General features: G+C 35.8%; 1 protein-coding gene across 3 annotated transcripts in view; it reads right to left on the bottom strand.

Moving 5' to 3' along the window:
• Window positions 1–289: 289 nt before the first annotated feature.
• The window catches only part of LOC149225175 (phosphoglucosamine mutase family protein), a 248,949-nt gene continuing 235,930 nt past the window's right edge, over window positions 290–13,308 (bottom strand). For all 3 annotated transcript variants that reach the window (XM_089376975.1, XM_089376973.1, XM_089376974.1), the window contains 5 exons: window positions 1,644–1,739; window positions 1,342–1,496; window positions 1,004–1,100; window positions 730–807; window positions 290–629 (listed from right to left, as the gene is read on the bottom strand). In XM_089376975.1, coding sequence (XP_089233101.1) covers window positions 519–629; window positions 730–807; window positions 1,004–1,100; window positions 1,342–1,496; window positions 1,644–1,739 — 537 coding nt within the window. In that variant the 3' untranslated portion in view covers window positions 290–518. The remainder of the gene's footprint in view (window positions 630–729; window positions 808–1,003; window positions 1,101–1,341; window positions 1,497–1,643; window positions 1,740–13,308) is intronic.

Genomic DNA, 13,308 nt, shown 5'->3' on the forward strand with positions numbered 1-13,308 from the left:
GCATGCTATTTGTTGGTCGTTCCATGATACGTTTGTAAGAATGTCATCCATAAGAGAGGATATTCACATCCCCTTTGCAATGTATGTCTCTTAAATGAAAATCAACAGTTCATTTTGACAAGTTGCTTTCATCCCATAACCCTCAATCCCCTTTGATATGCTGGATATCCAATAAATCAAAAGTTGCTTTTACATATCACTATCATTGGTAAGTATATTAATACAAAATGAGACCTATGTTTATTTTTCAGATTTTCGTTGATTCTCCAACTTGCTTGCTGATGACGGATTAAAAAACAGCACATTTTCTTCTTTATTAGAACTTGTCTTGAAAGCATCTTACAAACATTTGATTGAAATATTGATTATATATATAAAAAGCACCATCAACAAAAGGAATGGCAATTCTGGGAAAACCAAACTCAATGCCATCAATTCAACTAACGTTACTATCATCCATAACTTCCGGTATGAATATACGCATGATACTTATGAAATATACCATTGTTTTGACCTAATTACACACTATCAGTTAACTTCCGCAGTGCTGAAAAGTCCAGTGCATTAAACTCCTTCACAACAGATAACACAGCCAATGCAAGCTTCGAAGCAGCCTCTTTAGTTGGTGCCTGACATATTTTCTTCTGTTAGTCATTGCATGTATTTGATTTTCCAAAACAGACAGGATGCTCACAGAAAATACTTTGAATATCCTCTGCTTATAAATACCTCGATATTTAGGGGGAGAACAGGATCATGAAGAGAGAGTCTCAGAAGGAACCAGCCTCCATAGCCCGATACTCTAACCTGCTTCAGCAGAATAGGCAGTCATATCTGGCACTAATGCAGTACAGACAAGAATGTTTCCATAATATAATCGCAATCAAAACACAAGGGAAAAAGTATTGTTCATGATTGGAATAAACCCCTCAAAACCACATAAATATGATAATAAATTATCTACAGGTTCAATTCAACTGCAGTATATTATAAGGACAAATACCCCTTCGTAATTGACAGGTGCCTTCTGCAAGTTAGGATCTAAATCTGCAACATTTTCCAAATGTTTAAGCACCGCCTCACCATAATCACGGAATGTTCTGGAAAAGAAAGGCGAGTATCAGTAAATTGCCCCAAAATAAGCTCGTGCCTTTGTGTCAACCAATGTACCTCTCTCTTTCTCCAATCTAGAGCGTTAGAAAGACTGCAAACAGAAGTCCCTTTGCTTATGGTTTAAAAAATGAACAAATACGAAAGTACTATGGTTTAAAGTTTACGCAAAATACAAATATGAATGATATGAAAACGGAAGTGGCAATAATTTTCTGTCATAAGTATTACCCCCCAACAATTTCATCATGGTTTTGATCAATTTTAAGTCTCAATTCAACTGCGACTTCCGCTTCGTCCAATCCTTCTATCAATTTGGTAAGAACTGAACTGCCAAGGCCTTCTCCTGTAGCTTTGGATGCAGCAAGTTTGTTCAGAAGCTTAACCTGTAGGCATTTTTAGAAATTATTTGAATACGGCACACGAGTGCTTTAACCAAAATAATCACTAGAGACTCATACAAGTTCAGGTATGTGTCTGAAAGCTGATATTCAATCATATATTTTAACTACTACAGAGCAAACATTCCTTACCATGAGATATGCTCCATCATCAAGCCAATGATTTTCCTTGAGGGCACCATGACCACTAGTCTCTATGGCTAGATGTGATTCTTCTCCAATTGAGTTCTGTGTCCACATTAGGATGTAAAAGTTGCCATTCATTTCAACAGAAAAGACCATGATATTAAAGAGTTAAATCCCGGCCAAAACAGCTTCATCATTAGCTCTATTAATATCGCTGTCGATGATTTACCCAAAGTATAACTAGAGTCTACGCAAAAGATAACAATAAATCATTTACCCAAAGTATAACTAGAGTCTAGGCAAAAGATAACAATAAGAAAGCTCGACATGTACTTTAAGATGCAGGAATCAGGATATCAACCACAGAAATTAGCTGTTCTAAACATTAATTTTTTTATCACCAAGTAAGCAGGTCAGAAGTGAAGTTCTTGAATAGGCTGATTGAATCTAAAGGTTGATTTCAACAGTCACAATCTTAAAAGTCTAAAATAATTGCTTCGCTATCATGTGTTGGAATAACAAGAAGCCATCTTACTGAAACTTTTGACCAAGAGCAATATAAATACCAAGGATGCTCATTTATTTCATATGTTCTCTTTTCTGAACATGATTTGTGAACTCTATTTGTATAAAGCTTAAGCACGTAAACAAACTCCTATATTACTGATCCTTTCCCACTTCCTCTACTTGTATACTTCCCCATAAGCACGGGATCCTTCATGGATTTGTATTCAGAGTGGATAAAGAATGGATCTATATGGAATCAGATCAGGATCATCCACATGCATGTCAATTAATAACCTTACGCATGGATAAAGATACGAAAACTTTTATCTGTCAATAGGAAGACATCTGTCAATCTCTATTGCCTATATACATGGCCATTGTTTCTATAGTCACTTGCAGCTTTAAAATTAATACTATTCAAAACCATAGAAAAACACGTCTAGGCTCATGCATAAAAATCCATTTCTGTAGGTTACATATGTATATTTTGAGTCCCAATGTTACCAGAAGCATCAGATTCATACCCGCTGGTCCAGACTGGTTCACAAACAAATATAACTAGATGCCAAACCAGAACAGAGACCAATTCTGGATTGGCCCTAAAAAAACTGAAAACATCGAGCCAAGAAAAGAAAAAACAGAGTGCACCTTCACAAACCTTAATTTCATATCTATATATATATATATATATATATTAAAAATTAAATATTTGCATATTGTATGTATTTTTAGTCAACCGGTTCTTCAACCTGGTTTTTTGGCTAGTTCCAATCCAGTCTGGATCTGACCCTTAGCTGGTCACAGTTTCAATCCTGGTTCCAGTTTTGATACTAATGGTTTTGACAGCAAATTGTGCCTCAGATAGTTTTTTGAAATATACCTTTGATTTCTCTCTCTCTCTCTCTCTCTCTCTCTATATATATATATATATATATAAAATAGGGTGATGGGTAGGCCGCCATCAAAGATCACAAGTTGGGGTAATAAAACATATCATCTATGCCTAGATATTCAACAAATACTTACATTATACAAATTCCACTGTGAAGCCGTTATTAAACTAGTGCATATCAAAAATGTCAGCCAGATAGTGTATTAAAAATTAGATATTAACGAATTGAAAATTATTTTGTTACCAAACAAACCTAAATAGTAAAAACCCATTGGCATAGCCAAAAAGTGCAATGATAGTTGTTTATCATCACTTCCTTTTGTGGGCCAACCAAAATCCCTGCAGGCTTTATCCAGTAATGAGGGAAATGGGGATTGGAACCGGCCAGTTTGGACTGGTTCACAAAAAAATATGAGAACTAGATGCCAAACTGAAAATTTTGAAAAACACAAGCCAAGAATAGAAAAAAGGGTTTTCACTCACAAACCCTAATTTATCATATATGTATTATTTTAAAAATTAAAAATCTACATATTTTATGTAATCTTAGTCAGCTAGTTCCTAAACCAGGTTCTCTGACTGGTTCCAATCTGGTCCGCGGGATGACCCTTGGATAGTCACAGTTCCAATCAAGGTCCCGGTTTTGATAACATTGACAACAGATTGCGCCTTAATGGATAGTTTTTGAAACATGCCCTTGATTACTATTAATGCAACAATATGTATAGAAAATATTGTAAAAAATAGGATCATGGGTGGGCTGCCGCCAATCACAAAACAGGGTATAATAAAACATATCCTCTAAAGCCTGGATATTCAACAAGCGCTTATAAGTTATAACACACAAGCTCCACTATAAAGCAATTATTAAACTAGTGCTATAAAGTCATAAATATCACCTAAATAGAACATTTAAAATTATAAATTGAACAATTGAAATTTCTTTTATTGGCAAAAGAACCTAAATACCCATAGGCTCAGGCAACAAACGCCAACATAGCTATGGATAATAGGAGCTCATTAGCATTTCCTTTTCTAGGCCAACCATTCATCTAGTAAAGGCGCAAGTGGCGGGCACAACCATTCTATTCCCACTACTACTTGTGGTGGGATACACAAGAACTTATCACTGTTGGACAGGTATTGGGGTTTGTATTTATCACCATGTGGTTAATTGTGTCATCCATCTCTGCATGCTCCACCCACTCAGTGTTGATGTGGTGGTCTTGTCTCTTAAATTTTAATCAGATTGGTATGAAAGAGATAGAGAGACATTTGGTGGGCCTCTATGCATAATGCCTCCTCGATGACACAACACTGTATCTAAAAGGACAAATTGGTGATCAAAACCAAGTTGTCAATCCAAGTCTGTTATAGCATCCTTTATTATTAAACATATTCTTCTGGCATTTTACAACACCTTAAAAAATAATTTCTATATGAAAAAATGCTAGGATTTACTTTTTTCTGTGAAATTATTATCATACTTTCAATCAATATATATATATATATATATATATATATATATATATATATTGATTGATATATGAGTGTGCGAGTGTCAACAGTGGCTTGCCAGGCTGGTAAAAGCAAGGTATTGTGATCACCTCCACCAGAATTCATGTCTTTACAATGACATGCTTGCGTGCACCTGTGCCAGTGAAAATTGTTGGGGCTAGATGTGAGAGGACAATTCTGCCCCAATGTTAAATCTAAAATAGAGCAATTTCCACTTGCTTGTGTTAACCAGAAGCTTGAGTCAACAATTTTTTTTATATATATAGTGTCTAGTATCATATCCAAAATGGTGAAAAGAAAATGAAGTACCCATGTCCAACCCTATATGCATATCTATATCAGTAACCCACATCTTGGTAAGATGGAAAACTCCAATGATAAGTGAGACAACAAACAAAAGGTACCTCCAAAAGAGAGATATCTTTTTCTATCCTTCCAAAAATTTAACAATTAAGAAGGGACTGTTGGTAAGTTCAAAAAAACATAGCCCCAAAGTTGGCTCAATCAGTTGAACCATCCACCAAAGGCACATTGTTGACGAGGAGACCACAAATCACAAGTTCAAATCTGGTCGAGTCCCTTGGGGTTACCAACCGTAATTGTGGCTGGCAATTGAGCCTCCCTCTATCTGGATGTCTGTGGGAAGAGGATGGAAATTGCATGATGTTTTCCTTCTAAAAAAAGGTTCAAAATAATACACCATTTATATCAAATGTCTAAGGATAATTTCGACTTATGTTCTAACTTGCAGCACCATTATGGTTTGGAGGAGAATTCTCAAAGAAGAGAGAAAGATTCCCAAACTATGTCTCTAGTGGTCTAGGCCCAAATGTGGAAATTTTCTAATATCTTACTAAAAGGTTAATCTTTTCTATTTGGCTCCTCATCTAGAATTCTCCACTTACTACTAACTTGTAAACGAGAATTCCAAGGTACTCCCTTTCAAAGCATTGGCCCTAATGAATTCTAAAAGCTTATCCTTCTCCATTGACGTTGAATATATAAATGTTACTAATTAATATAGAAAGCAAGCATCCATGGGGTGAACTGAGCCTACAGGAAACAAGGGAATCTTAAAAATAGATATAGTTTTTTGTTATTTTACACGTCTGGGCATTCAATTCCACCACAGGTAATGGTGAATTATCATAGACAAATCATAAATATATAGGCTATATAGAATATATTAAAAGCTCACACAATCATAATTAATAACATTCAATTCAACCTGATTATAAATGTGAATTACTAATGATTTAGGAAATTTGTTAAAATTGAACTGAATCAAGAAATAGGTCTCACTTAAGAGCCTTTTCTCCTTGTGTGCCTTGATGAGCTCTCATTTTGACACCTTTTTCACCCCTTTTGACACATTTAGCATACCTTTTTGTTTTCTGTTTCTATAATCTCTCCTTATTTCCATGTTTAAAATTATTTGTGGCAGAAGGTTTAATAGGTTCTATTTTGTCATCTTTTGTCGATTTCTAGATAGTACATAACGATACTTACCTAAGTTGGTGGATCACACTACAACTCCTTTTGTAGTACAAGTGTTAAGTTTAGATAACAATGGTCATAACAAGTAAATAAATAAAATAAATGTAAATATTAAATAATCAAATATTGATTATGTTAAATAGTCATTAAGTTAAGTGAAAAGGCATGTCTAAAAGACATGCCTAGTCACGAAAGGACACCTGCTTAGGTATATATATGAGGGTCCTCATTGTAACATTCATCACATATACATATATATATATATATATATATATATAATTATTATTGCAAATACCTTTTGTGTATTTTTACATTCAAGTCTACAAGCTATTAGTTTTTATGCTTCAGTGGTATCCTAAGTCACCAGATTCGCCGATTTTGAAGCATTAAATTCGAAATTCGGCGATTTTGAAGGGCAAACGAACATATTCGTTCGAGTTCGCCATTAAATTCGGCGAACTCGAATTTCATGTCGAATTTGATTTCTTCCGAATAAAATCGAATGAAATTCGTTTATAATCGTTGAAATTTCCCTGCAGCTCATTAAATTCGTTTTTTTTTTCGCGCGCCTGCGGGTTTTATTGTTCCTGTTTGGGACCTAGGTTTCATTGTTTCATTGCCGCCGGCGGTCCAAACTCGTCACTCAGCAGACGCCATACTCCAGTCTCCAGTGACGATCGTAACTTGTAAAGGCTTGTGTTCACTGTTTACCAGGCCGAGAAAACTGCAGGTTGCCCACTGCCGCGTGATTCTACACCTGCAAATTTACCACAGGCGTGCCCACTGCCCACTGCCGCGTGAGTATTTACCTGCAATTGTTTTAATTTTTATGGTAAATTTATTCGAAGCATAATGCTAGTAATGTAAAGAACGGTTGGGTTCGAGTCTTCGACTGATACTTTTCCCATAGAGCCCATGAAAGTTTTCTTCTCGTCTTCTTTCCTTTCCGTCATAGTAATGGAATCTAAATTGATGCCAATATTTGCCAGAGAATTGCTTTTTGCTGCAAAAGTTAAGACAAGAAATTCCAGAATCAGTACCACAAGATGTTTCCGCAACTAGTATATAACTCGGTTTTCTTGCAAAACCCAAAATTTTTCATGATCATACTACAAGACAACTGTCTTTCTCAGTAACCTGTAAAAATCAACGATGTTTCTTGTGAGAGGGGTACATACGTGCAGTAATGTTTAAGTCAATTAAGCCACGGCTTAATGTGTCGGCCCAGATTGATGACTTCGGTTGAAATTTTTCTTTCTGTGGCTGAGATTTAGCAGTACCTGTAGACTTATTGTCAATAAGTTAGGCAATCCTTAAATAATAAAGAAGATAATCCATCCGTGATTTTGTTTTGATGTTTTTATGTGCTTACTCTCTGTCCCTGATCATTCTGTTCTCGCTTCTTTGTTGAAAAGAGACGAGTCAAAAAATATGTAAAAAAATCGCATCCACTGTTGTTAGTTAAAAACCACTGGTAATCAGGTTGGTAATATTTATGAAATAAGTGGTCATAGACTCCAAGTAAATACATTTGACAAGATTATATACACTACAAGTTTTCTGGTCATCAAATTGTTCTGCAAACCAATAAAAGATATCAAACAAAAGTCAGCCAGCCACAGGATCAACCTGAGTTGAACTGATATACTGATTAAAGAAATATGACACATTTTGGAGGATTATTTGCTATGTATTTTAGTGCTTCCCTTTTTACTTTGATTGTTATGAATCTTATGATTGTTTTATCAGCTCTTGAAGACTGTTATTCTTTGAAAAATTCTGGCTTGCCTACTGTTCGTTGGATGATCATGAACATTTGCTTTACAAGTTTACATGACTAATGAAAATGTAATTTCAAAAAAAATTGCAGGCATTTCAGACATTGCAGTGTCAGACATTTCAGACTTCTAAATTCCAATGGCACCCCCAAAATCAACTGCTGTAGCTTGGAATTTTATGCAAAAAGATGGTTTTAATCTTTCATGTCAGCTGTGTGGACATAATTTCACTGGCACTTTGACTAGAGCAGTGGATCACCTTCTCGGTATTAGCAATGGAAGTGGAGGTGGTGTTGAAGCCTGCACTAAGATCACTGATGAACAAAAAGCCAAAGTGGAGAAAGACCATTCCAGTTCACAGATGCAAAGGCAGAAAAGGGTGAATAAGAGGCAGCGAATTGAGAGGGAGATTGCCATGTCTTCCTCCAACACCATTAATTCAGTTTCAAACATTGGTGGATCAAGTTCTACAGCTCCTCAAGCAAAAACAGGTGGGCCGAAAACATTAAATCAATTCTGGAAACCTGTTGAGAAACAGGAAGTTGATGACGCTGTTGCTGAGTATTTTTATGCATGTGCAATTCCCTTTAATGTGGCGAGGAGTCCATATTTTAAAAATGTAATTAAAAAGGCCATTGATTTTGGGAAGGGCTATGTTCCTCCTGGATCTGAAGCTTTAAGGACAACTTTGCTAAAGAGAGCGAAAGACAGAGTGACAGGAAAGTTGGCTGATATTAAAGAGTCCGGGAAGCTTACAGGATGCACAATTTTGAGTGATGGTTGGTCAGATTTGTGTCATCGCCCATTGATCAATGTGCTTGTTTATTGTCCTCAAGGGGTACTTTTCTTGAAGGCAGTGAATGCAATGGATCGAGTGAAGACATCATAACTCATTTTTGGAATTTTGGATGAAGCGATTCAAGAAGTTGGGGTGGAAAATGTTGTCCATGTTGTTACAAATAATGCATCAAATTGTGTTGGTGCAGGGAAGCTGATTATGGAAAAATATGGGCAGATTTATTGGACCCCTTGTGCAGCTCATTGCTTGGATTTAATGTTGCATGACTTAGCCAAATTTCCTTGGGTCAATGAAACAATCCGAAGAGCCAAATCAATTTCAAACTTCATCATCAACCATCGTCTCACTTTGAGCATATACAGGAAGAATGCATCAAAAGAGTTGTTGAGGCCTTGTGATACAAGGTTTGCCACTTTTTATATTACTCTGAAAAGAGTTGTTGAGGAAAAAGCGAGCCTAAGAGCTGTTTTTTGCAGCACTGAGTGGGAGAGATCTACTCTCTCAAAAGAAACTAAGGGGAAAAATGTTGAACAAATAGTGCTCAATAATGGCTTTTGGGAAAATGCAAACAAGGTTTTAAAAATTTGTGGCCCAATTGTTAATGTGCTCCGCATGGTTGATGGTGACAAACCTAGTATGGGTTTTGTTTATGAAAGCCTTGATCGTTGCAAAGAGGCCATTGCAACTGCTTTTGATAATGTGGAAGCTGATTACAAGGAGATATGGGATTTAATTGATCATAGATGGAAGATGATGCATAGTCCATTACACGCAGCAGCATGCTATTTGGACCCTAGATTGTTTGGGTTACCAAGACATAGGGACGAAGAAATCATGAATGGACTTATCCAATCTATTGAGAAGCTAAATCTAGATCCAGAGATTGCAGGTTTGATCAGAAGTCAGTTGAGAGCATACAGGTTAGAAGAAGGATTATTTGGAACAGTATCAGCAAAGTATGATAGGAGCAGAAGTGATCCAGCACTATGGTGGGAATTTTATGGTTCAGGGGCACCAGAATTGCAAAATTTTGCAATTCGTATCTTAAGCCAAGGAACAAGTGCATCAGCATGTGAAAGGAATTGGATTTCCTTTGACCACATTCATTCCAAAAAAAGAAATAGACTGTCATCTCAAAAATTAGAAGATCTTGTTTATGTTCGTAGTAATTTGCAGTTGGCATTGAAGAATGTGGCTAAAGAGTCATCCAATTCTTCTACTCCGTGGATCGATCCTGTTCCAAATGCAACAATGGATGATGCTGATTTTTACATTGATAGTGACATAAACACTGACAGGGAATTCAATGATGAATCTGGTGCTGAAGCATCTAGCGGATTCACATCTCATACTGCTCTTGATGACATAGAACTTTTTGATATAACAAGTGGGCAACAGGAACGTCAAGAATAAAACTTGTGTTCCTGTTTTAGATTTCTAGTTTAGTTTTTGCATGAACAATTTGCTAAAGCCTAAAACTGTCAAGCTGGCTGCTACTTTAAAGTTTAAAGTTTAAACTGTCTTTTTATCTTATAAATTATGATGCAAGGTTTTTCATTGAACTGCCAAAAGAATATATATTTGCTGTTCATTAATTAAATATCTTAGCATACAAGGGGTCCCCTACTGGGAAACTGTTTTTGTATATTTTTTTTATGCCAAGCAGCCAATCTATCTTTAAAAAACAGTTATGAATGGTTGCTCACAGCCTACAGGACTTGCTGCACTGGTCTGTTCTGAATTTTGTACAATTCTTTTCAAGTTATTTAGTGTTTCCATGTAATGATAGGTACATACTATCTATAGGGACATCAATGATCTGTTTTAAATCTTTTATGTTTTATATGTCAAGTTCTGTATACATGAATGATGAAGTAATTTACATTGTGTTTCAAGCTGACAATTTGTTTTGCAGACCTTGCAAGGGTTGGTCACCAAGTATCAAGCATTAAACATCACTTTTTTGTGGTCAAATCTCCAAATTTTCATTCCCTAGCTCTGCTAGTTATTTCTCTATAAGGCTGATCTGTTATTGGCATGTGTATGTGGGCTAACCAACTGTGGTTGCAGCAGTCATAAAGGTCTGATATTTGGTTTTGAGCTAACAATTGGTGAGTGCAGCTATTGAAAAATTGATCTATTCTGATATAAAATTTGATATTAAGCATTTAATAGTCTGATTATAAGGATAATCATGATAAAACTCACTCCATACCATTTCTCATATGCATATGATATATCTATCTTTAATATACATTTTTTTTTTCGAATTTCTATATGTCGAATTTTATGTCGAATTTTATCGACAAAATTTGAGTTGCCGAACTTTATTCGAATTTCATGGTCCTCGAACTTGAACTCGAACTCGAACCTGGTGACTTAGGTGGTATCAGAGCCATGGCACACAATATAATCATGAAGGTCTTTGAACATTGTTTGCTGCACAATGTGCCATTACGTTCACGTCCTGGGTAAGTTGAGCAATTTAGTAAAATTCAAGAAGCATTTCAGCGTTTAGAAAAATCAATTGCAGAAGTTAAAGCATGTCGAAAGGAAAGCGATAACAAGGAAAATGATCTAGATAATGATTCGGATGAAGCGTATACAAATCAAGATGAGGATTTAGATAAAAATGATCTTGATGTGAATAAGGATGATCTAGATCAAGATAATGATTTCGATGAAGCTAATCTTGATATGGATGAGAGTGTTGCAAAAGATTCTGGAGCCGAAATTTCAGAAGGTAAGGTCGAAGATGCTGCAGCTATGGCAAAAGTCAAGATGGAAGAACAAGGCACTGAAGATGATACTCCCATTAAGGACACAGTCTCAGAAATCAGTGGTCTACCCTTGGAGAATGACTTCTTAGATATATTTAGAAGTGAATTTGCGGAAGATAATTCAGAAAAAGAAGATGATGCCGGTAATGCCGATAATGCTTTGCAAGGCCAAAATAAGACACTGCAGTTAAAGATTGATGAGCACAAGAAACAGTTAGAGATACTTAAACAGAAGGATCCTAAATTTTTGGAATTTTTAAAAGAACATGAAAAGGAACTTCTTCAATTCAATCATGAATATAACACTGACTCTGAAGAAGACAAAGAGAATCTCAAGGAAGGTGTTATCTTGCAAACTTAATTCCTTCCAAAGTGCCTCTTGGGGAGGCCTTTAATGATTGTATTCCTCTTGGAAGAAGATATTCTTTCAAGCAAGTGTTGCACCAACAACGGGTTTTGATGAGAGAACTAGGTTTGATAATTGATTTGATAAATACTTCACGCTACTATCATTCTTCAGATGGGTCAAACAGGGGCATCAAACATTTCAAGATTGCACGCAAAGGACGAGATGCAGTTCTAGACAATGATTCTGTAAATAATTTTGTGTACAAAGCATTGCATTTCTTCCATAATCATAAACAAAGTGGGCAAAACAAGTATATTTTGGTTCATTGTACTCATGGCCATAACTGCATTGGGTTTATGATTGTTAATTATCTTGTTCACATACGAAGCATCACTATTAATGAGCCTCTGCAACGCCTTGCTGCTGCAAGACCTCCATGGATTTATAAACAAGATTATATTGATGCATTGTTTAGGTTTTATCATGAGAGGAAACCAGAAACAATGGTTTACCCTTCCACACTAGAATGGAAAAGATCAGTTAGTGTTGATCTTAATGGCAATGCAATGGAAGATGAAGATGATGATGGTGACATTATGGCTGCTTTGCAGGAAGTTGAGGAAGAAAATGAATTGATCACAAATGATGATATCCCAGGTGATGCAATTCCTTAAGCTCAACAAATAGATATGCAAAAGATTTGTTGTATGGCGCTTGGAGTAGAGTCCCATGGAAATTCTCATTTTCCAGGATCTCAATCAGTTTCATTGGACAGAGCACTCATTGGACAGAGCACACCTACAGCTCCTGAGTCAGCGATATATTTTGCCACATGGGAAGTTGATGGAACTTGATATATATATATATATATATATATATATTTTGTTCAATATACCATGCTTGGTCCACGGTTGTCCGCACCCCCGACAAACTCTGCTCAGTCCAACCTAGTTTCGCCACTGCTCCGCATACCATTGTCCCACAGAAACCCTACGGCAAGTCCCCGCTGCTTGGTATGCTAAAAAACATTGTCGTTTACAAAGGCTGTTATACCGCTATGACTCCATATCACCACTGTTCCAACAACCCTCCCGTCGTTGCACCGATACCACATTGTCTACCTGTGTCTACATGGGTTATCTGTTGCAACAAAAAAAAACACCCTCTTCGATGACATACCGACACCCTCTGATAGCAAACCTATCCGAGCGTTTTTTCACCGCATTCAGAGGTTGCAGCCCGTATGTCTATCTCGGTCTAACCCTTTAAAAACACGAAACTATATATATATATATATATATATATATATATATATATATATATATATATATATATATATATATATATATATATATATATATATATATATATATAGAATTGAATTATATAATTATATTTTATATTATAGTTATAATATATAGTTTCTAATTAATTAATTAATTCTATTAAAAAAACATTATTATTTATTAAAAAAAACTTATTCCAAAATCTTATTTATTATTTTAGTTGAGCTCTATTCAAGGTATATACTGCTATCCCAACTGCTTCTTT

Source organism: Pinus tabuliformis, chromosome J (genome assembly GCF_031772625.1).
Source record: "Pinus tabuliformis cultivar Carrire ecotype Pingquan chromosome J, CPIR1, whole genome shotgun sequence".
Lineage (NCBI taxonomy): Eukaryota > Viridiplantae > Streptophyta > Pinopsida > Pinales > Pinaceae > Pinus > Pinus tabuliformis.